General features: G+C 36.2%; 1 protein-coding gene across 5 annotated transcripts in view; it reads left to right on the top strand.

Annotated features, from left to right (window-relative positions):
• Positions 1-22,724, top strand: part of TP63 (tumor protein p63) — a 221,784-nt gene that overhangs the window by 134,030 nt on the left and 65,030 nt on the right. For all 5 annotated transcript variants that reach the window (XM_012640202.1, XM_012640194.1, XM_012640211.1 and 2 more), the window contains one exon: positions 9,426-9,680. In XM_012640202.1, coding sequence (XP_012495656.1) covers positions 9,426-9,680 — 255 coding nt within the window. The remainder of the gene's footprint in view (positions 1-9,425; positions 9,681-22,724) is intronic.

Here is a 22,724-nt window from a genome sequence, read left to right as displayed (position 1 = left end):
CAATAGGTAAATAGTAAAGTGTGTGCTGCTTTCATATAATTGATTACCCATGAAGACAAAGGATGTGTTTGATTTAAAAAAAAAACAAAAACTGAACAGATGAGATTTTTATCTTGCTATGCAGTGACTTTTTAAAAGTGTTTACTTGCTTCTACACTGTCCCCTTGATTGTTTGTCCCCTGCATGTCTCTTGATCCTCACTAGAGATGTGGGTGGTTTGATCTGGATGAATTAGCTTGATGATTTACAAACACCCTCTCCTTATTTTCTATGGTGTTATTACTAAAGAATGTCTGAGAAATCTTGAAGTCATTTTGCTCTTAAACATGGTGCCTCAGCTTTTTTTTTCTCAGACACTAATGAGCTGTTGTAATTATTATACTGATTGATTGCTACTTTTACAATGAGTTAAATAGAACAATGTGACTATAAGAGTGTCTTTTCAAAGTAAAGCAGGTCTTCTGCATAGCTGGAAACTTCAGTTTTATTTTGCAGTTAAAAGTGACAGCTTAAAGGAACACTCTAATATTATATCTCTAATTGCAAAGCACAGTTAATCACTAAAAACTTTAATTATCTCAAATATAATAAAAAATGTAGCGATCAGTAAAGAACTTGACAAGAAAAAGCAAATTAGAGCTCAGTAAACAGTGTTCCTCACTTGAATACCTGTGGGATAGTAAGACTGAGTAGTATACTCCTTTTTCATGCTTTAGTTTTCCACTTGCAAATGAATGCTAGTGTTTCAACCTTTGAGTGTATGTTATAATGTCTGGAAAATGAAGTTATGAATTTACATCATTTGTAAGAAATGATTTGTAAGTGTGATAAATTATAACCTCAATTCTTCAAAACATACATAGTAAGCTATTAATTATGGCATTATGCTAAACTGAATTCTGGTTAACTTGGCAGAAAATCATGGAAATTAGGGAGGGACCAATTTTGTGGCCTATCTACCAGAAACTAAATGTCTTCCTCTAAGCTTGTTTCTGAGTGGTTTCTTTCCAAAGCAACCTGCATTTGGCCATATGCGCCCTCAGTAGGAGGTAAATAATTATATGACCACAGAGATTTGAATTCTTATTGCTGACCTAGATTCATTAGAAACAAAATCTAGACCATCAGGTAAAAATCACTGCCTTGGCACAAAAGTGTGTATGTGTTTGTTTTAAGGAAGTAGAAGCTCATTAATAAACTTCCCAGCTAGGTGTGAGCTACCAACTATTACTCATTGCACTGTGAGTGACAGGACTGGCTATTCTGCTACTAGTTCCCATAAAAGTTGAAGCTGAAAGCACAATTCCCACCTACCAAGACAAAGCAGCATACAAAGTAAAGATCATAGAGATTATTTGGGGATACAGTATAACATTCACCTGGCAGTAGGATATATAGCGATGAATCTAATTTGGACACAGACTTGCTTCAGAATAAAAATCAATACTTAGTGGCATTAAAATAAGAGAGATGCTTTCTGAAAGGGTTTTTTATTTTGAAGTGTTTTGCATTTATTCTTTTAAGAACTGTTTCCTGAGCATCTACTATGTTTCAGATACCATTCCAGGTACTGGAATTCAGCACTAAATGAGCTAGATGTAATCTCTCATTAATTTATTACCTAGCAGAGTAGATCAACATTAAAAAATTATACATATAGTTAACTTCAATTATGATTATGCGATGCAAAGAGAAAGTGCCATGAAAATGTAAAACAAAAGAATAATCTGTCTGGTCAGTCAAAGAAGGCTTCTGGGAGATGACATTTCAGCTAAAAGTTGAAAAATGCATTGGGAAACAGCATCTGCAAAAGCCTTGAGGCTTGAAGGCGTTAGCCTTTGAAAAACTGAAGGAAGTTCTGTTTGGCCAAAGGCGAGTTTGAAATAGTGCCTCTTAGGCTATTTTAAAGACCTGGGGCCTTTATTCTAAGACAGTAGGGAGCTGCTCTAGGAATTCAAGCTTGAGAGTGACACGATCAGATTTACAATGCCTTTCAAGTGGTAGTGCCAAAGAGATGGGTCTCTGATGCTTTGCAGTTATACCCATTCTAAGAATGGCTAAAGTTTTATACCCTGTCTTTAATGAATGAAAAAAAAAAAAATTTCTTTAGTGATAGAAGAGGTGTGCTTTCCTTCAGTGTAACTTTTAGATAAAAATTCCAGGCAGAAATTAGTGTGATTCTTATTTACCTGCAATCAAAAATGAAGGCTACTTAAGAAGGCAGGTTCTCGAGCCAGATTTACTGGTTTTACATTCAGGCTCTTCTCGTTACCTTGGGCAAGTTTCTTAATCTTGTGGAGCTTCAGTTTTCTCATCTATAAAATATGTATAAAACATGGGATAATAATGCCACCTATTTCGTATGGATTAAATGAGTAAATATATGCAAAGCACTTGAATACTATAAGATATATAATAAGGAATCAGTAAGAGTATTAATAATAGTAGTAGTAAAAGCTAATATTCTTTTATAAAGGGAATTGAAGATGGATGCTAAGTATGTTTGGGATTTTAAAAATTTATTTTTATTATTTTTCTCTTGATAATCATCGTTATTTTATTAAAACTGGCATGTCTTCAGTTTTGTGCCATAATGAGCAATACTATCTCATGCAATAAAATGTTAATCGTATTTGATCACCCCATTATTTTAAGTCACAGTTCGTGATATGGACAAGGCAGATACACTATCAAAATTATTTTTAAAAATATTTTAAGGCCAGGTGTGGTGGCTCATGCCTGTAATCCTAGCACTCTGGGAGGCCGAGGCAGGAGGATCATTTGAGCTTAGGAGTCCGAGACCAGGCTGAGCAAGAGCCAGACCCTGTCTCTACTAAAAATAGAAAGAAATTAGCTGGACAACTAAAAATATATAGAAAAAATTAGCCGAGCATAGTGGCGCATGCCTGTAGTCCCAGCTACTTGGGAGGCTGAGGAGGCAGGAGGATCGCTTGAGCCCAGGAGTTTGAGGTTGCTATGAGCTAGGCTGGTGCCATGGCACTCTTGCCTGGGCAACAGAGCGAGACTCTGTCTCAAAAAAAAAAAAAAAATTTAAACTTACTTTAAAAACCAAGGAAGCATTGTTGCTGAACTCCTTAAGGTAACATGGTGTGCTTACATGTAGATGGTTTAACTGTCATTGAACAACTTCATTACTATGTACTTTCTTCTCTTAACATTACCATGTCTGCTAAATGGAGCTATTAAAACATATTGATTATTATAGATTGAAAATGTCTTCAAATATATTTTATTCCAAAAATAATAAATAGCTTTTGATTCACTTCAGATAAACTGAGATTCTGAACGTTTTCCCATAATTCCTGGATCTGGAATTATAGAATATTAAAATTATACCTGTCTGCTTTCTGCTTAGCTTAATAATTCCTTGACACGTACTGATGATGTCAATTTCTCTCAGCACTGTTATGGCTCACAATTTTTATTGCGTTGATTTGTCATGATTAGTGAAAGAGAGTACTTACAAAATCATAGAATTTAAAGTTTATTTTTTCTTAATTGAGTTCTATTCATTTTAATTTAGCTATATTTGGATCAAGTTTTAAATTCAATACATTGCACACTTCCTGTCTTTTCAAATCCTATGTCTAATTTTTGTTGATGTTGTTGTCCAACTGATCAGCCAACTTATTTATTTGCCTTGCCTACCATTAGGGATTTTTGGGATATCTCTCCTATGTTACGGAATCTTGACCCTCAAAGGAATGTTAACACTTTGTGTCAGAGCATAGAACATTCTAGTAAACTCTCTGACAACTGTCTTCCTAGGTTTCTGCGTGCTAAAATGCTTTTATTCTTATATTTTGTTCATTATAAGATATGGGTATATTTTAATTCCAAGCATTCACTTTTAGAATCATTTCAGAGGACAAAAAAGAGTTAAATATTTTATACCTAATAAAATCTTGTTTTGAGAAAAATGTCATGCGAAATAAATTCTTAAAGAAGAAAGATGGTACTTTAACTTGACATTATAATACAAATATCTTCTTGACCTTGAGTAGAGTGCCTTAAGTCAATTGTGTTTAATTCTAGCATAAAACAAACCATCATTCTTTGAGGTGGGGCAGGTAGTAGAAGACTAAAAAATGACAAGTATTTCTCCCTTAGGCAGTGTTTGTTGAAAAGTTACTATCCCACTGATATTTGGGGATGGAAATGTAGTACTGTCTGCTAGAGCATAATTGAATGAATGTTTTGTAAATCCAGGGTCATGCAGAAAGCTGTTTTCTTTTCCCAGGGGGGGCTGTAGAATGTTCATAAAAGCTTCTACAAGAAGCCTGGGGTGAAAGGTGGTATCAGCTGAGGAACCTATATATACTGTCTGAAACATTTTAGATTTATAGGTTTGGCCAGGGAAATTTGTGTAAAGAATAGTTATTTTATGAAACTATTTTGAGAGTAATCTCACAGCATTATTTTAAAATAACTTCAGAGATGAGGATAACCATAACTAACAGAATGTTAGAATTGGCACCGTTTTTACTTTGGGTCATCAGATTCAATCTTCTCAATTTTACACAGATTTTGCCTTATAGGAAATGAGGTCTAAGTTGTTCAATTACCTTGCCCAGTGGTACACAGCACATTAATGGCAGTGTTTAGACTTAAACCCCATGTCAACAAGTCTAAGTTCAGTCTTTTGCATTTACTAGGATCCATAGAGGAATGTTAGTCATGCTGAAGAATGTTCAATTCCCTAGCCCCATCTAACAGTCACTCATGGATTATAATTTCTTCCAAATGAAATTTGGGAACGTTATTGTTTCTTGTAACAAGGGTCAATTGAATTGAGATAAATGAATTATTCTATATCCCACAGTAACCTCTCCCCAGTCCCATTTTTTATTAACTTCTTGTCATATATTGTTGGTTATTGTTGCCATGTTGTCATAAGTTAGCTATTACAGACAATAGTGTCTGAAAAAGAGAACTTATGAAATTTCTCTTGTACAGATAAATTGGCGGAGAGAGATTTTCAGAAACATAATTATGCTTATGTCCCTGTTTCTATTGCACTGGTCAAATAACTTCATTGGAATCCTTTTATTGATGTTAAAATTCTTATAGGAAATTAATTATATCATCAACTTTAAATAAATATAAATCCAGGTATTTAATATTGAGCTTTGTTTATAGCAATATATACTGACACATTGTTGAGCTTATGAAAAGAAAATTCAGACCCATTATATTTAGACTTTAAGATCATTACAAGGATGTAATCCAGAAAAGAAAAACAAGATGAAACTACAGGGATGGTATTCATAGGACACTTTTAAAAGACCAGGCAGAGAAAATCCAGTCTTCTATATGGCTAGTTTAATTCTGAGCATCCAAATTGAAGTTTAGTGAAGAAATAGATCAAAGTCTATAGTTGGCTATGAGAATGCAAAAGAACTTATGGGAAAAGAAGAAAAAAGGAAACACTTTTTTCTCTGTGTTTGGGAATTGGCAGTTATATTTATTCTTTATTCATGGTGAAAACAAATAGTTTGAGATTCTCCTATCTATCCCTATACTTAACCTCGCAAGCTCCATGTTTCAGAACACTCCTGGGGTGTTCTGTGATTACACAGAGTATGTTAAGTTCCTATGACCAAGGTGTGCTTCATCCTTTCTGTGGTCAGATCAGCTAGTCTCTGATGAACTTGAATGCAGTCCACCAACAGATGGTGATTTTCCAGGGTCCAGGCAGTGAGTCTTCTATTTCAAAGTTATTTTATAGGAAATGAAGCATCTTTTTGAAATCAGAGGAAATCCATTATTTTACTTTGTTAGCATTGCAGTAGATATCACACAAGTTGTGTTCAGTTTTGCCCTTTTACATTTTGTGAACAGAAAACTGGCTCTTTTTTTAGACATGATATGGCAGATATATAACATTTTTCATTCACTCATTATTTGAGTGCCTGCGGAGTATGTTAACATTATTCTGAGATCAAGATACTTGTGGTTAGAAAGGGGGAACCTACTTCCTATTTCATTTCAAATATGCTCATAACTTTTGTTACTTAAAAAACACACGGGATGTATGGGGCTCCACAGTGTTCTTCTGAGGCCAGTTTTTGTGGCTGATATGGAAGTGTCATGTTCGAATCTCAGAAACTCTTTTACTTGTCATTGTCAATAAGCATTGCTATAATAGCATCCCCACGTAACACAAGTTCCTCTCCTCTGTGTTTATGGAATTACTGAGAGTAAACAAAAGGTAGTGTTCCCTTTGCCCCACCAGATTCACTTTGTTGGAAAATAAGTGAATTAGACACATTGAACTGGGACAGAGCTAGCTTCATTGGCATGCAAACTATACAGGCAGTCACACAGGGCCCCATTCTCAGAAGGGAACCATGCTTTGTTTAATGTCCTGCTATCACTATTTTGAAAATTATTCATAATCTATGAACAAAAGGTCCTGCATTTTGCACTGAGTACTACAAATTATTTCGCTGGTCCTGCCTGAGTAACACTTGTTCTTCTTGGCTATGATGGCCTGCCTTTGCCCTCCGATTGTACTCTATTAACATGAACATTCTCTCTTCACTTCAAAGAAATAGGCAAATAAGAACCTTTATTTTAAACTAGATATTTTAAAAATTAACTTCTAAAGCACCGTTTCCTATTGCAGGCTTATGATTTATTGATTTTTAATAAACAAAAGTATCTAAGTAAGCTTCCAATCATGCAATTCTTAGTTTGGTAGGTGGGTTGTTGTTTATGTTCATTTTAAGCTAACTAATTCAAAATCAGTGTTGCTTTTATTTATTTTTTAAAGACAGTTGAATATACTATTTGGTTTATATTTCTTTAAAGTACAGTTTGAGAAGAGTTTAAATTGAAATGTGTTTTCCCATTTTTATCTTGTATAGTAAGCTGATTTTTGACCAAGCCTGAGAAATCTAATTTTGTGTTATATTAATTGAGGCATTAGCATTGGGAACAAATCCTGTTGTTCCTAAGTACAAAGTTTCTTTTCTCCCCCCCCCCTTTTTTTTTTGAGATAGAGTCTCACTCTATTGCCCGAGCTAGAGTGCCGTGGCATCTAAGTACAAAATTTCAACTAGAATGGTACAAAGTGAAAAATTATGGCATTTAAAAATAGACCCATCAGCACCCACAGTGCTGTTACTGATGTTTGGAATATAGATTTTTTTTCTGCTTCTTTGGTGCCACCCAACATGTTCAGTCTTACTATCATTCCAAGGGTCTCCTTTGTGACTTCTCAGTAAATGGAATTTCCCTTTTTCTTTAGTCCTTAGAGAATTGAAGAATGTTTGCTCACTGGCTTTTAAAGCCGGGTCCCAAAACTTTTCTCTTTATATATATTGCATTAAAAAAATTCAAAGAGCCCATGTTTCTTTGTTCTCATCCAAGCCCACAATTAGCTGAAGTTCCTTCTGTGTAGCAAGAAGGAGGAGGAAGGGGTGGCCCAACAGGCATTTTACTGCCAGAGAGAAAGTGCTCAGAGTTTCTTTGTCCTTTTTGTCAGGGACGGCTGCCTTCCTAATTGTACACGTGCCTTTGGGAACATTATCTGATTCCTACAGGACATGCAGGAGTGCTTTGTATACTGACCCTTAACTTGAACACAAATAATATCTTTTCAGTCCCCTTCCCTGGGCTGTTGCCGCAGGCTTGGATAACTAAGAGCTTTAGTTCAGCTAGGGGCGTGGACCATTTGTACGGGCCTCAGGTTTTCCTTTTTTTCTCTAGTTGTCTTACCTGCAGTTTTGCCACACCTGTCAGGAGGAGAAGCTGAAGATGGAGGATAGATGAGGGATAGGAGCTGTAGAAGTCAGAGGGGAGAGAAGGCGAGACAAACAGCTGCTCTTGTCGTCATAGGGATAAGTGTACAGAGATTAATAGTTATTTGAAGAGCAAATGGGGACGTGGCATTCAGCAGTGGAATGCAAATGCATGGATGTAATGGAGTGGGCATGGGACTGTTAACATTTAGACAGACGCTCTCTGGACTGAATGGAATGGCAGGGTCCATTTCTCCTCCCCATGTGAAAACAAAAAAATAAAGTTTAATACAATAATTTTAATAAACTTCAAGTTTAAAATTTTAAAAATTTTCAAGCCCCTATTTCTTTGTAACTTGTTTTTCCCCATAGTTTTACATAGTCTGGGTCTCTGAGTTATATTTCAATTGAAGGCCCATTTATAAAATTTATAAAATATGTACCAACAAGGCTGCCTTCCTCTTCTTGCTTTTGATTCCCACCCCTCCATCACTAACTTGAAGAAACAGTGAGATTTCCATGTGTCAGAAGGTTTCACGAAAGGAAAACGGTACCATAGGCTGTTTGCCCCTTCTGGAAATGTTGTCCAGTGTGTCTCAGGTTTAGGAGTGACTCTGGGATGATTTACCTGATTAGGCTGATGGTTGCGATGGCACAGACAGAGCCCCGAGCTCAGAACCAGAAGATTTCGTTTCAAAACTGCCTCTCTGCTGCGTATTAGCTGATGCTAGGGCAAACTGCTTTACCTCTCTGACAATAATGTAGTAAAGTTGTTTTCTAGATTAAATGGGAAGAAATTAATTTGTTCTTTCCATGAACATGTTATTGAGTACTTACTGTGTTCAGACCTATTCACATAGAAGGTATTAAAGCATCTGGTAGAAGGCCCTACAAGAGCTAATGTACCTCTGAATTATATCATGCATAGAATTTTATTCACAACTAGATGGTATTTCTCTTGTACATGTTCTACTCTAGAAAAGAATGAACTTCTATGAAGAAAATAAAATAACAGATAAAAAATTAGACCATGTTTGGATGATGCACTAGCATTGTTACCTTTTAAAATGTATAATTGGGTGTCCCTAACCCAGCTCCCATGCCTCTCCGGTCTTTGGGAAATTAGTCCCTGAGGGAGGGGACACTGTGTGTATCCTAGGACAGAATTTAAAATTAGGACTAAGAGAAAATTTGAAGGTCTTCTGATTTTGCCCCATATGCAACAATTTGATATTTAAATCCCCTCTAGAATATATCAAGTGGTTTTTATCATTTTGGATGCCATGGCCAAAAAAAAAAAAAATGGAATAAGGTAGTATTCATTTATTTTAAGGAATTCCTAAGCAGTTACTAAGCTCTGGGCACTTTTTGCATAGTTTGTCAATAAGCACGTATTATACTTTGAAATGCTCTTGAGGAAACCAGTCTCCAAAGGTAGCACATAAGAACTGTGTGATCTGTGAAAGTCATAACAAAACACACACACCTTAGACTACTCTTAGTGTCTCTGTGTATCACAAATTGGAGATTTTACTTTTAACACAAGTGTTTTGGATGTGAGGTCAACCTCTGTAGAATGCATGAGCCAAATGATGCCTTTTTTGCACCAATGATCTGCGCTTACATGGCTAACATCAGGGTTTCCGGGTGTCCTTGCAGCCACAGTACACGAACCTGGGGCTCCTGAACAGCATGGACCAGCAGATCCAGAACGGCTCTTCGTCCACCAGCCCTTACAACACAGACCACGTGCAGAACAGTGTCACGGCGCCCTCGCCCTATGCGCAGCCCAGCTCCACCTTTGATGCCCTCTCGCCGTCGCCCGCCATCCCCTCCAACACCGACTACCCGGGCCCACACAGCTTCGACGTGTCCTTCCAGCAGTCGAGCACCGCCAAGTCGGCCACCTGGACGGTAAGAGCACCAGGCACACACATGCCATTAAGCCTGACTTCACATACAAGCATCACCTTCATCACATTCCAGGGATTTGTCCCCTCCTAAGTTGAGAGGTTCCGTACTCAAGTGGGAAGTTTGTCTTTGAATATTTAATACTGAATCAGAGAGAGAAAGTCCCAGTGTAGGAACCAAACGTCTGTGAGCCAGCCAGCTCCTAGCAACTCGAGCCAGTGTGTTCCTGCCTACTTCACACTGTTGTGAGGTCCTTTTGTGAAAGTCTATGGCAAAATGTAAAGCACTATGCCAATGAGAAGTATCGTAATCATAGGATATGTGTTTACAATCTCTAGAATGTGGAGTATTTACATGTCTCATTAGTGTGAAGAAGTAAATATCACATTAAAGTGTGATTTTTAAAAAAATGAATAAAATAATAAATATGTGATCAAAAATAAAATAAAATCCCATTTATTAAGGAAGTATGAATATGTTTATACATGTAGATTCTGTAGCATGAAGTATAATTTATTGATATGTATATATTTATTAAACTTAGAAATATCTTTCCCAAAGGAAGCCTCTAAAAATATACACCAGGGCTCTAAGTTAGTCCAAAGACATTCTGATTTAAAATGCTGCAAAAATTCTTTTCATATATAACTTTTCTAAGAAAGTGTGGACATTTTTCAATAATTAAAAAGGTACAAGAATGTTTATTTTATTTCAAAATTTATATTTTAAGGCATTATAACATGAATAAAGCTCAAATATTAGGAGTTTCTTTGGAAAGCATTTTTATTTTTATGTTATGTATAGTATCTAGTTCACTATAGTCTTTAATCCAATTGTACAGTTTATAAAATAATCTGTATTCATAGCACCTATTCCAACATAATTTCACATCTGTTCCCTCATTTTGATCTCACTTTGGGAGTAGGTAGCATAAGTTGTATAGCTTCTATTTTACTAGTGAGAAAATCTGAAGAACATGGAGGTTAAGTTAAATGATATCCCTAAAGTTATAGAGGTTTTTGTGTAGCTGGGCCTATTTCCGATTTCTGTTTCCCCGCCCACTGGATTCTTATTCCACCATTTCCCACCAGGATACCCCCAAATTGTCTAAAAGTTAATTTTATTTTAGTGCCTTCCTTTCATTGTTTGAGAAGCGGTTCTGTCATGGCTCATATTTCAACCATAAAGTGTAACTATTAGCTTAAAATTTGATCTCTTCCTTCAAGTGTTACTTATCAATTGTGTCATAATCTTTAGTTTCTTTTATATTTGTAATCCTGGAGATGGATACTGCGGGTGAGTAAACTTAGAGTTTATGGTCCTTTTATGGTTGGTTGATTGATCCAAGTCATATTTTGCTAAAGAACCACCAGAATAATCATTTTATAAATGGAGCATGGATGTGTCCTAGGATAGTGGTCACCAGTTGGACATTTACAATCACTGATCTTCCAGGATAACAGTTACTTGTGTAGTTTACTCAGTCAGGGCTCTACTCTATTATGAGTAGGCTTGTCTGAAGGGATGACGAACATTTTGGGGCTACTACATGAATAATTGCTTTTTCCCTTCTAAAGTCATTTAAGAACCGTGGGGATGAAACTTGATGTAAACGCACCATCAAATCAGTCCTCCTTCCCCTCCTTGCCTTACCATTTCCATATAGAAATCTTAGGGTCATTTTCAGATTTAGTACATTCCTAAACCATCCTCACTCAAAGCCCCTCTTTCAGAGAAGTAAATTGTCTTACAAAAAAGGTTGAAGATCTCTACCTAACCGGTAGGTTAAAAAGAAAATATTTTGGTGGAGTATGCTAGTAAAATTTCCTTACATGTGCCAGAAGTGATATCAGTACCGTGAAAAGGGAAGGCATTGTGGCGGTGGGAAAAGAGCATTGGTTGAGGGCCAGAAAACCTCGATTCTAGTCTTCATCACCTATATGACCTTAGCCAAGCCACTTCTTTCTAGAATTCAATCTGTGCCTCTCATGAGGTTGGTGAAACCTACTCTGTTTTCCTAAGGTGAGATAATAGTATTAATAACCAGCATAGCAAGTTTTTAGAAGGACTTGGGTTCTAACTGAATATTTTATCCATCATTCCTGAGTGACTTTGGTTAACCAGCCTTGCTTTTCTTGGATTTTTGTTCAGTTATCTGCAGTCTATCCTGTGGCTTTTGTAGAATGAGGATACTACTTGTATATCACATGGTGTTTGTATTTTTATAAATTTCTTTCTTGTGGACATCCAGGCTCATTTCAGGCCTAGTTGCATTTCTTATAAATCTAGGTCATTTGAACCCTTATCTTAAAAGCTCCTGAGATCACCTAAAAAAACATGATTTCTTATTCATGGGCACCTGTATCTTATACATGGGAGCATCTAATTCTTTGAGCCGAATTATATATCCTCACATTTATATATAGACTTCGCATTTTTATAAGTATTTTCTCATACATTTATCTTAGTTGAGCTTCATAACCAAGGCTGTTATCCCCGGTTTTATACATGAGACAATTTCAAGAAGTGAAGGTCACATGGCTAATAACCAGCCAGGAAGGTAGAAGAAGCCAGGCCCCCTCACTCCCAGTTCAGGTCTGTCCTCTTGATTGATGGAAGACAGAAGCACACAGGAGCAGACAGGCCCTGTGTAGCATAGAACTGTCCTCTATGTCTTGAAGACCGACTGCTAGAGGATATTTTTTGTGCCGTATCACACACCACCCATTTCTTAGGCATCTGTGCATTTTAAAGCAATTTTTCAAGATTAAATGCTACACTTTAGAACTGCCCACAAACTGAAAGCAGCAGAAGCAGCTGTCACTGAGGGAGGCCACACTTATCATATAGTCTTCTGGTAATTTTTTAATAAAAATCTTTTAAGTGCCATTTTATCACTTGTCATCCTTTCATGTCGAGTTTTCCCATTTAATTTTTCTGGTTTTACACTCAGAATTAGTGTCAAAATACAACTAATTTATTTGAAGTGTATATGCATTTTTTCTTCTGCTTTTTCTATGTTTTAAATAACAAATGTGATTGTTTCCAGTTCTATAATGCAGTATTTATTTTAAACCTGTTACAAAAAAATAAAGTGAGATATGACAACCTTTTTCCATATCCTCTATTTCTCTCTCTCGCTCTCTTTCACACACACCAGCACTTAATTTAGGATTTAGTTTTAGACTGTCTTAATTTCTACAATTTAATTGACACAGTTACAGGGGCCTGCCGTTCAGGATGATGCAGTATTGGGCCAGTATTGGGCCAGTATTGCAGCTGGGAGTCACCAGCCATACGACAGTTGAAAGAACGGTAGTTTGAAGACGGTGAGAAACTTAAGCGCAGATTTCAACTCTGAAACGTACTGGCAGGATATGGGACTTTCCCCCCAAATTCCATCTTTCTAAACCTCACTTTCCTTGCCTACAAATGGGGCTGTTAATACTTTCCTTATCATGAGGATTACTTCATGTAAACACATATATTAGCACCTTAGTCATAGGCACACAGCGTTTACTGAGTCTGAATCTGAATCTTTTTGTTGCGTGAGTTTATTAGAGTTTTACTGAGGGTTCAGTTGTACAACAGGTAATACTTTGAGAGAGTGAAAAGTAAAATATCAACTTATTTTTTTTTTCTTAATGCTTTTGGGCTATTAACATGCATACTTTAGCCCCAAGGGACTGTGATCCTATCCACTATCCAAATATATGAATCGATGACATAGGGTGATAACAGCTCTCCTAAGTGCAGACTTCTGCAGGCTGGCTGTGCTGCTTTCCTCAGCCTGCCCAAGCAGACGCAGGTGCTCCTTGCCCGGACAAGGAGGGGCCCTTTCCAGACTTAAGGACCTGTTAACTTTTGACATTTACTCCTCATTTTTAATCTGCTGCTTCACATATGAGGATTCCTTTTTGTGTTCTTTGTGTTAAATAAAGGGTAACAGTAAGCCTCACTTATTGTAGAGTCAGCATATTAATTTATAATGATAAAGTGCTGTCAGCAATGTAATCAGTCACCAGTAGGGAACTAGTTCAAAAAATTGTGGCATATCCATGCAACCAAATACTACATGGCCATGAAAAAGAATAATCTATACCGTTATGGAACGCTTTGGGAGTTGTTGCCAAGGAAAGATAAGCTCTCTGTGACACCTACTTGAGGATTGAGAGTGCTGGTGAGGACCTCTTCTGGGGCCAGTGTTCTCTTTGTGCTCAACTCTAGTGATGAGGCCTCTTCATGAATATTGTAGTATAGGTCAGCCTGCCTTGGTCATTGGCCTCATGCACCTTTGCCAGTTTGAGAGCTGTTTTTTCACAATCCATCACACACAGTTTTGTCTGTGTGCAGACACCATGAGAATCTTAAGGTTGTTTTTGTGCATGTGTGTGTGAGCTCAGACTGAGGTAATGACCCTACCCTTGGGATATGGGGGCACTTTTGCTATTGTGTCTTTCTCAGGGCATCAACTTCAAGGTTTTGTAGGGCAGGCACCTGACCTAGTGCCTGGCACAACGTTCAGCATATGGTGGGCCTTTAAAAAAATATTAAGAAACTTTGTTTTCTCCTCATGATTAAAAGAATCATAGTTCTAAGCAATATCCCTCAGTTCTGACCCTTCCTGTTAACTGTCCGTGAATTTGGTCCCTTCAGCCTCCACCCATGATTTATAAAGAGCATTCTTCCTTTGCGTTTCCTAATCGTGCCAGCCTCGTGTCAAGTTCAGAGATTTGAAGAATTTGACTTGGGCAAGTGGAGAGATTACAGAGGTGGCGTTTGAAAGGGGAACAGCCAGTTCCCGGGAGCGTTCCATCGATACCAGCATATCGGTCTTGGTCTCGCAAGCTCACTCCCCTTGGCTCTGAAGGCAGGCTGAGATGCACGCCTGTGGCCCACCCTCCCTGTCATCAGGTTACCTGTAATGTAAGACTTTCAGAAAAAGGCTGCCAGCTCTGCAGAAATCTAATGCAAGCCAGCCCATTGCGTGGCCCTCTGGAATTTAGAGACTCTTAAGAATAGCCTTTCAAAGGACATGATGTACAGACAAACTTTTTGATGGTGAATGTGATTTAACAACTTCCTTTTACAAAGGAAACACTTCTCTCCTCAAAGTTTGTGCCTCATTTGGGGTTTGATCTAGTGTTACATTTGAGTGGCTGCTAGATTTCACTGGTGGGGGCGGGAGGGAAGTCAGTAGCTCCTGCCAGCAATGTATATGTTCATCACAATAAGGTTATTTCCACTTCTTGCCATGGCTGTTTCATTAATTATCTGACATGTATGGGGTGCCTTTTTGTGCCCCTCCCATGATGAAGAAAAGAATAACATTAGGCATATTAACCTATTGTCTAAACTATTTCTTAATTCACAGAATATTAAAGAAGAATATCCTAAAAAAGGTACCTGGAGATTCCTGGTGATGGTTCACATAATTTACTTAACTCTAGATTTTGGATTTAAAAATAAATGTCATTGTAAAGCATGCTGCAGAAGTTGTTTCCCAGTCCCGAATGGAATAACTTAAACAGCATGCTTGCCTGAATTTGTTTAGATTGACTCTAGGTTAATGTACTTATAATAAGCCAGTTTCACCTAATCTAATGTTTATCACCCTCCCACATTGTTCCAAGTGATTTGTTGACTGCACCATGGAGTTTCTATTTAAAAGAAAAAAAAATTGGTACTTATTTATTGAATCTGAATATGATAAGAACTATTGATTGAAAAAATAAACAATTTAAATAAAGCTTGTATTTCCTTTTCTACTGCAAACAGAGTAATGACAAACAGACCTTTTTGTTTTTCTCTTTTCTTCCTCCTCCCTCTTCTCCTCATTTTCCTCCATTCCTTCCTCTCCACCTTCCCCTTCTTTTACTCCTTTCTCCTTCTTTTCCTTTTTCTTCATTTATGTTATCATTAGTGGTGGTTAATTTGGTTTTGTAGATATCACCAGCCACTTGGTATCTTGTTTTTTCTACTGTAGCTTCACTCACCTGGAATGGTAAATTAATATGGAGAAGATCATGATGTACATCAATCACAATGGAAGTTTCCATCAAGAAATAGGTCATCAGGGCCTCTGCATGTAACCAATCATGTTGAATAACAATGCGCTACCTTAGCGGTAACAAACTTTAATGTCAGTGGGGACAAAGAGGGACCAGAAGTGAGCCAAATGATGAGTCCAGAGACTGTGCCTAGATGAGTTTTCATACCCCATCTACAGGGGCATTTGCTTTACAAGCCCAACCTATCATTGTGGGGGAAAGTAGGCTTAGCATTAAGATATTAATTTTTAAAGAACAAGCAGAAACCTGCATTTGCATATATCATCAGATCCTAAAATGATAGTAATAATTCCAAAAAAAAAGAGTTGTAAAACATTACAAGCCAAACAAAACAGTAGTCAGGCTGCATGCCATCTTTTGCAATGTGTTAACGGTGACAAGGGAAGATTACTTAAAGTTTAAATAACTGGAAGCTGTAGCAAGAGTCTAAGGAAAAGTTTACCAGCAGGTATATTATATTCAGAAATCATAATTCTCTATCCCTTTAAATAGTCATATAGATTTATCCCTTGCTACATTTAACTAAGCAATATATTATCAGAGTGTATTTTTCTCAATTTGTTCTTACAGTAAATGACCTTCCTCCTTCTCATGGCTATAAAATCTTATTTTGTAGGAAAAATATAATGGTATTACAATATTGGATACTTGGCATAAAGAAAGGGTTTATTGTTTGTTCGTTGCTGTTATTATCATTAGAGAATTTGTGGAACTCTGTAACTCTCAAATTGGCCAGAGCAGTAATCAGAAAAGAGCAGTGAGATTTAAAGGGCTTCAAATCAATTTTCTCAGCCCACTAACTGATGGCTTATTTTTAATTGGCACATAGTGAGTACACTGGAACAAAAATCACCTGAAAATTGAGGTATAAACAGAGAATAATGTCATAAGAATTTTTTAATGACTCAAAAAAAACTATACAATGTCATTAAGCTCAACAGAGATCCCTTAAAATGAATGTAAACTTAAAATCAGCCTGGAATGACATGTGCATTTACTGTGGGGTTGTTGCTGTCAGGGCATTCCCATATATGAGCTTTGTACCTTCTCCCATTTGCATCCCCTCAAAATTAGCTATTTCCGTAGTGTGGTCAAATCTGTGCAATTGTTGCCACCCCCTTTGGCAAAGGGCCGGTGTATATTTCTCATGAAACATACTTAGCAATTAGCTGTCATGTCGTGAGTAAAAGCAACTGCATTTAAAATAAAGCCTCTTGGTTTTATATCAGAAACAATTAATATGTCTACTCAGGTGGCTGTGACTGAAAGGAGACATGACACAATGTGGCTTTTCTACCCAACACCTTCCAATCCTTTGAGATTAAAGAAGAGTTTATTGTAGAACAGAAAGGTAAACTCTAGACTCTTTGAAGCCCTGCAGATGTTTTGTAGACATGGAATGGTTTTTAGAACAAGGGGTCCTGTAATTAGGCCCACAGAGACCTAAAGGTAATGATGTTAGTAGATGTTTCTCCTGTGCTTTTTGATAATGATCATGACCCTGTCATCAAGCTCTCCCCAGCTGAAATTTAAAAGAAAACATGTTGATACCCAGAGACCCTAAATCTAATTTATTGTGAGGTAAATTAGGGAGGGATTCTCATTTTACCAATTAGAATAAGCCTTTTTTTTTTTTTTTTTTTTTTGAGACAGAGTCTCGCTTTTGTTGCCCAGGCTAGAGTGACTGCCGTGGCATCAGCCTAGCTCACAGCAACCTCAAACTCCTGGGCTCAAGCGATCCTCCTGCCTCAGCCTGCGGAGCAGTTGGGACTACAGGCATGTGCCACCATGCCCGGCTAATTTTTTCTATGTATTTTTAGTTGTCCGATTAATTTCTTTCTATTTTTAGTAGAGACGGGGTCTCGCTCTTGCTCAGGCTGGTTTCGAACTCCTGACCCGCCTCGGCCTCCCAGAGAGCTAGGATTACAGGCGTGAGCCACCGCACCCGGCCTAGAATAAGCCTTTTCATTTTGGTTTGAATTTAATAATGAAGATACATGTGAGGAAACATTACAACTTTCCACCTTGTTATTGTGTCAGAAAGGTCTGGAAATGGAGGACTTAATTTCTTATTGTCTTATGCGGAGTTAATACTGAATTCTTAAGTTCATTGATCAAACAGGAGCTTTTTCCTGGGTTACTCACTACATTGTGTGTGTGTGCTTTTGTGCTGTTTAACCAGTATCATCTACACTGAATCTTTTAAAAAATATAATGAATAAGTCGAGGAGACTATTTCAAAAGACTTTTTTTCTTTGAGTGGTTTCCAAGTTGTATTAAATAAGAAGAATAGTGATTACTTAACTTTAGGATTCTCATTTGAATTTGAGAAGACATCTGACAGGCTCCTGAAGAGTGTGGCTCATTAAGTACAACAGAGGACTCAGAAGGACAGCTTTTGGGAACTAACAAGCTGTATGAAACAGGCAGGTCATTTTGTCTCTGTCCATCTGTTAAATGGGTATTATAATATCTGGTTGGCAGGACTTCTGTGAGACTTAATTAATTAAATTTTATAAAGGGCTTTGGAAACCTGAGAGATGAAGCTCTAGAAACATATTAATAATATGTTATTATTCTAGATTTTTTTGTTTTCAGATTCACCTGCTTGGATCCTACATCATATCCATGCTTACAATTCAGGCAGTTTTCTGAGGTTTTCCATTTATACAAAGACATGAAATGAAGTGGTATAGATATATAAGTTCCTAGACATAGATATGGAATGAAAATATACATATGTTTTTTTAATAATGTAAAAGAGTTTCTTCTTAAGACATGTTTAATTGGATTCTATATCTGTTAATCAGCTACTTTTTTGTAGCATCTCAGTGTTTCACTGGTAACATTTAAACAGAACCAGTAAAAAAAATCAAATGTAATCATTTTTACTGGGTCATGAGAAGAATTTTCTCTCTTTTTTAAAAAAATACAAAAATAAATGTGTGTATTTTTGTATATACAAATACGTTACTCTAGTTGAGTAACAATGGAATCAATTTACAATAATTATAATTTTGCAATTTGGGCTAGAAAGATATTCCTTCCTCTGCCTCCTCCCTTGCTTTTTCCTTCTACCTGTGTATTAATTTGAGATTTTCATATTTATGAATATAGAGCCTTAGAGTTAATGTAAACTGCCTCAAAAATTTGTCCCCTCCCCTCTGTATTTTTGGCAAAGCAAATCCCATTTTCCCATGAGAACAATGTTATAATTAAGAATTGCATTTCTAACCAAGGAATGGTCATCAAGTAAGTCATAGATATGATTAACTGCATATCATGAGAGCAAGGCTGTTACTACTATAAGCCACTGTAATCATTTAAAATAGGAAAATGATATTCATAGTTTTATAAAGTTTGCTTAAATATCTTGTATGCTTTGACATATGTGATAAGTTTACTTATAATATTTTAAGTTATTTTTATAAACTTATATAAAACTGATCACTATTGTAATAAATATTTTAATTAACATGTTGACATGCCAGAACTTTGATGCATTCATGTGGAATAATTTGAGAGGTCTATGTTTCTCAAAATTTTCTGTAGGAAAATTAGCATGGATACTCACATAATGCATTCCTGTTGCTAAGAATGATACTTAAAAAAAATTCGGTAGTGTAGACCATTCTTTATTTTAACAGCTTGAATCAATTTTTGATGCTATTACTAAGGATTTTGCTTGTAGGAAAAAAACCCCATGTCTTACTGAATTTGCAAATAAGGGTTTTGTTTGTGTTTACTATCCCTACCTGATACCCCACTCCCCAAAGTAGAGCAGTCTTGAGAAGATAGAAAGCCCCCAAAGGCAGCTAGAGACAGAAGTGCTTAAAGTGTGTGCTAACTAACGGGGGAGACTTTTGGAGGAGGAATTTGAGGACACAATTTGCATATTAGACATAGGGCTTGTCTTTAAACGCTATTCAAGTTTATTACCCACACTTTCTCTTTAAGCCTTTCTATATAAATCCATGGAATTAGTGGATAAGACCTTTGGGAAGCGGTGGGTAGTTGATAATTAGATACTAATCAAATTGACCAATAGGTAAAATAGAAAGTATCTTCATAATAGGAATTTGGAATACCTCTTTCTACACTTCCATAGTTAGAATGGATGCTTAGAAAACATATCCTTGTGATTATTTATAATCTCTTCTTGAACTAATCTACATGAAAAACCAACCTTTTTCTCCTTTGTTTATTCTCATGCCCAGACCATGTTGAAGTCACACAAGTAAAAATAAATGTACATCGTTTTAAAATGCTTTAGTCTAACCTTATTCCTTTTGAATTTTGAAGATATTTGGCAAATAATTGTTTTTAATATTGCTTAAATCAGTCTTTTAAAAATAGAATTGTCAACTTCCAAGAGTCATCACAATATAACTCATTTTTTAGATTTCTGTTGTTCTTTTATGATATTCACTGGTAGTGGATTATATTTTACTTTTATCTATCTTCAGAGTCTACAGAAAACACTTTAGTATGTAAGTGTAACAAAGGTATATTTTGCAGATACTTATTTTATGTCTGAGAATCATCATATAATTTAGCAAACATCAACTGTGCACCTTTTAGTGTAAAAGCTGTATAGCAAGAGATGTAGATGGGAAAGGAAGATGACTCATTCATCAGCAGAACCAGAAAAAACTATAGACTTCTTCCAGTCTAGTTTTCTACTCAAGAAGCAATTAAATATATAGCCATTTGTCTAAGTTTCTACAATGTATTCATCTTTCAGATCTGATCTCTTACCTAGGATACCATGGATTTCAGTTATAAATGTTTCTCTTTGCACAAGCATGTAGACAATAGGTGTTAATAGCTATAAGAATTTCTCTGGGACCAGTCTTTTAAGTTTTTATGAACTCTTCTCTTATATTCCCCTCCCCAAGTGCAAATATCATTTTAGACACTTTAAGATTAGGAGTGGAGATGAGGAGAGGATAACGAGAAGGAAAAATAGGAGAAAGGGGAAGTGAAACTAGTTAGAGACTTATTAGAAACTAGTGAGGGGAGCCTTTAATAAAAGTGTAACATGCATACTTGAAATTTGTTACTGGCATGTTTTCTAGGACACTTTTGTAGCTCTGATGGTTTATTTTTATGGATATGGACTTCTAATTTGATGAAAAGATGCAAACTAATCCAAATGAAATGGTTAAATTCAATCTAAAATCTTAACTTCCTTGATTACTGCATTCTATAATTTATTGGGCTTTTGTTTCATATTATGACAACATACCTTTTATTTCCTGTAGTTTTCTTTTTAGAAGAGTTGACTAAACTATTTCAGGAAAGAAGAGGAAAGGAGACTTCTTACTTTCTTATGCCTAGCAAGCCTTACTGCTTTTTAAGAACAGTGCATTTTCTTCAAAATACACTCAATACTGTAGGTGGTCTTAAATCAATGAATAAATGTGTAATTTTATATACTTTCCTAAAATGCTTTGAAATTTACAGGAAATATGATCCCAGTAAATGTATGCCTGTATTTCAGTGGAAAAAAAAAAAAAAAAAGATAAGCAATACAATTCTAAGGCCCTTTCTCCATGTGTAGTACTGGTGGTTTATTTTGATGGCTAGTGCCATAGTGTAATTGAAGCAGTATTTTCATGTAGAAGCATTTTTTTATTTATATGCTCTTTCTACCTGTTAAAAATATTTTTAGTATAATTATTTTTTTATAATTCTTATATTTTTTCCCTCCACTAACACAGCACACAGCGTAATGTCACAAAGCTTAGATTTTGTTTCTGTGTTTATACTGTTTGCCTTTGATGCTACTTGGTGATTGCAGTGATCTCTACCTCCCAGAGATCCAGTGAGTATCTGCATATAGAAAGAAATAACCAGAGTTACTTTATCATCTTTTGTCACTGATCTCAATAGAGGGTTAACTGTGTTTACGACATGGAGGATGCTTCAGGACAAAGTAAATTAGAAGGGAAATAATTAGAATGGACATATTTTGCCTGGGTATTGCCCACATTGTTACATGAACAGTAAAAGAGGTTATATTCTTCTAAGGCTTGCTCGTAGCATTTGTAAGCTAACAGATTCTCTTTTTTTAAGTGGTTTGAAATTTTGTTCTGAAGTTTTCACTTGTCATGTGGTTGTAGGGCATAGATTAACTCCTAATGTATTGCTTTCTTATTTTGTTTGACATTGAAATTTGGACTTCAAAAAATGAAAATGCAATACTTTGAATAATCTTATTTCCATAAATTCCTGATTTAAAATGAAAATATTCTCTCAACTGCCAAATTACAATGAGATTAATATACAAAACATATAATTCTGTAAACTATAGGAGATACAGTATGTCTTTTTTAGTTATTTTACAAGACTGAAGGTTATAAATAGTGTGTCTAGCACATCCTTGCCTCCTCTAAAAAGCGGGGACTATTGCTCTTTCACTAAAAGACAAAAAAAAAAAAAAAAATGCCTAAGGAGGCAGGGTGGTGTAGGAGAAAGAATTCAGCTTTGTGGTCAGATAGACCTGGGGTTGAATTCCACCTCTCTCTATCTAAGTGGCCTTAGGCAAAACATTGTCTCAGGGGTAGCTTCCTCATCCCTAAAATAGGGATAATATTCTCTTAGGTAACAGTGTTATTGGTAGAATTTGATATAATAAATATAAGGTACCCAACACAATGTCTAGTAAATGGTGATTTTTATTAGGATGAATAATAGATTTAGGATTAGAATTTAGGCAAAACCTGCCTTACTAACAGATTTGTTGGGAACCATAGCAGGAAATCTCCTCCATGGAGTAGCTTAGCTTCTGGTGCCTAGCCTTCCACTGTGTGGTAGAGGTGATGTATTACAGTAGTACTTTAAAACTTTTACCCTTATTAGGGCAGAGGAAAATGAATGACTACATTGGGCATCCAGGGGGTATAATCTGAAGTGATCTATAGAAGACATATAATTTTTTACTGTAAAACATCTCAATTTTGCATTTAAAAAT

The sequence above is a fragment of the Propithecus coquereli genome, unplaced genomic scaffold, assembly GCF_000956105.1.
Source record: "Propithecus coquereli isolate 6110/MARCELLA unplaced genomic scaffold, Pcoq_1.0 Scaffold10, whole genome shotgun sequence".
NCBI classification, from domain to species: Eukaryota; Metazoa; Chordata; class Mammalia; order Primates; family Indriidae; genus Propithecus; species Propithecus coquereli.
This window is presented reverse-complemented; position numbering and strand designations above follow the sequence as displayed.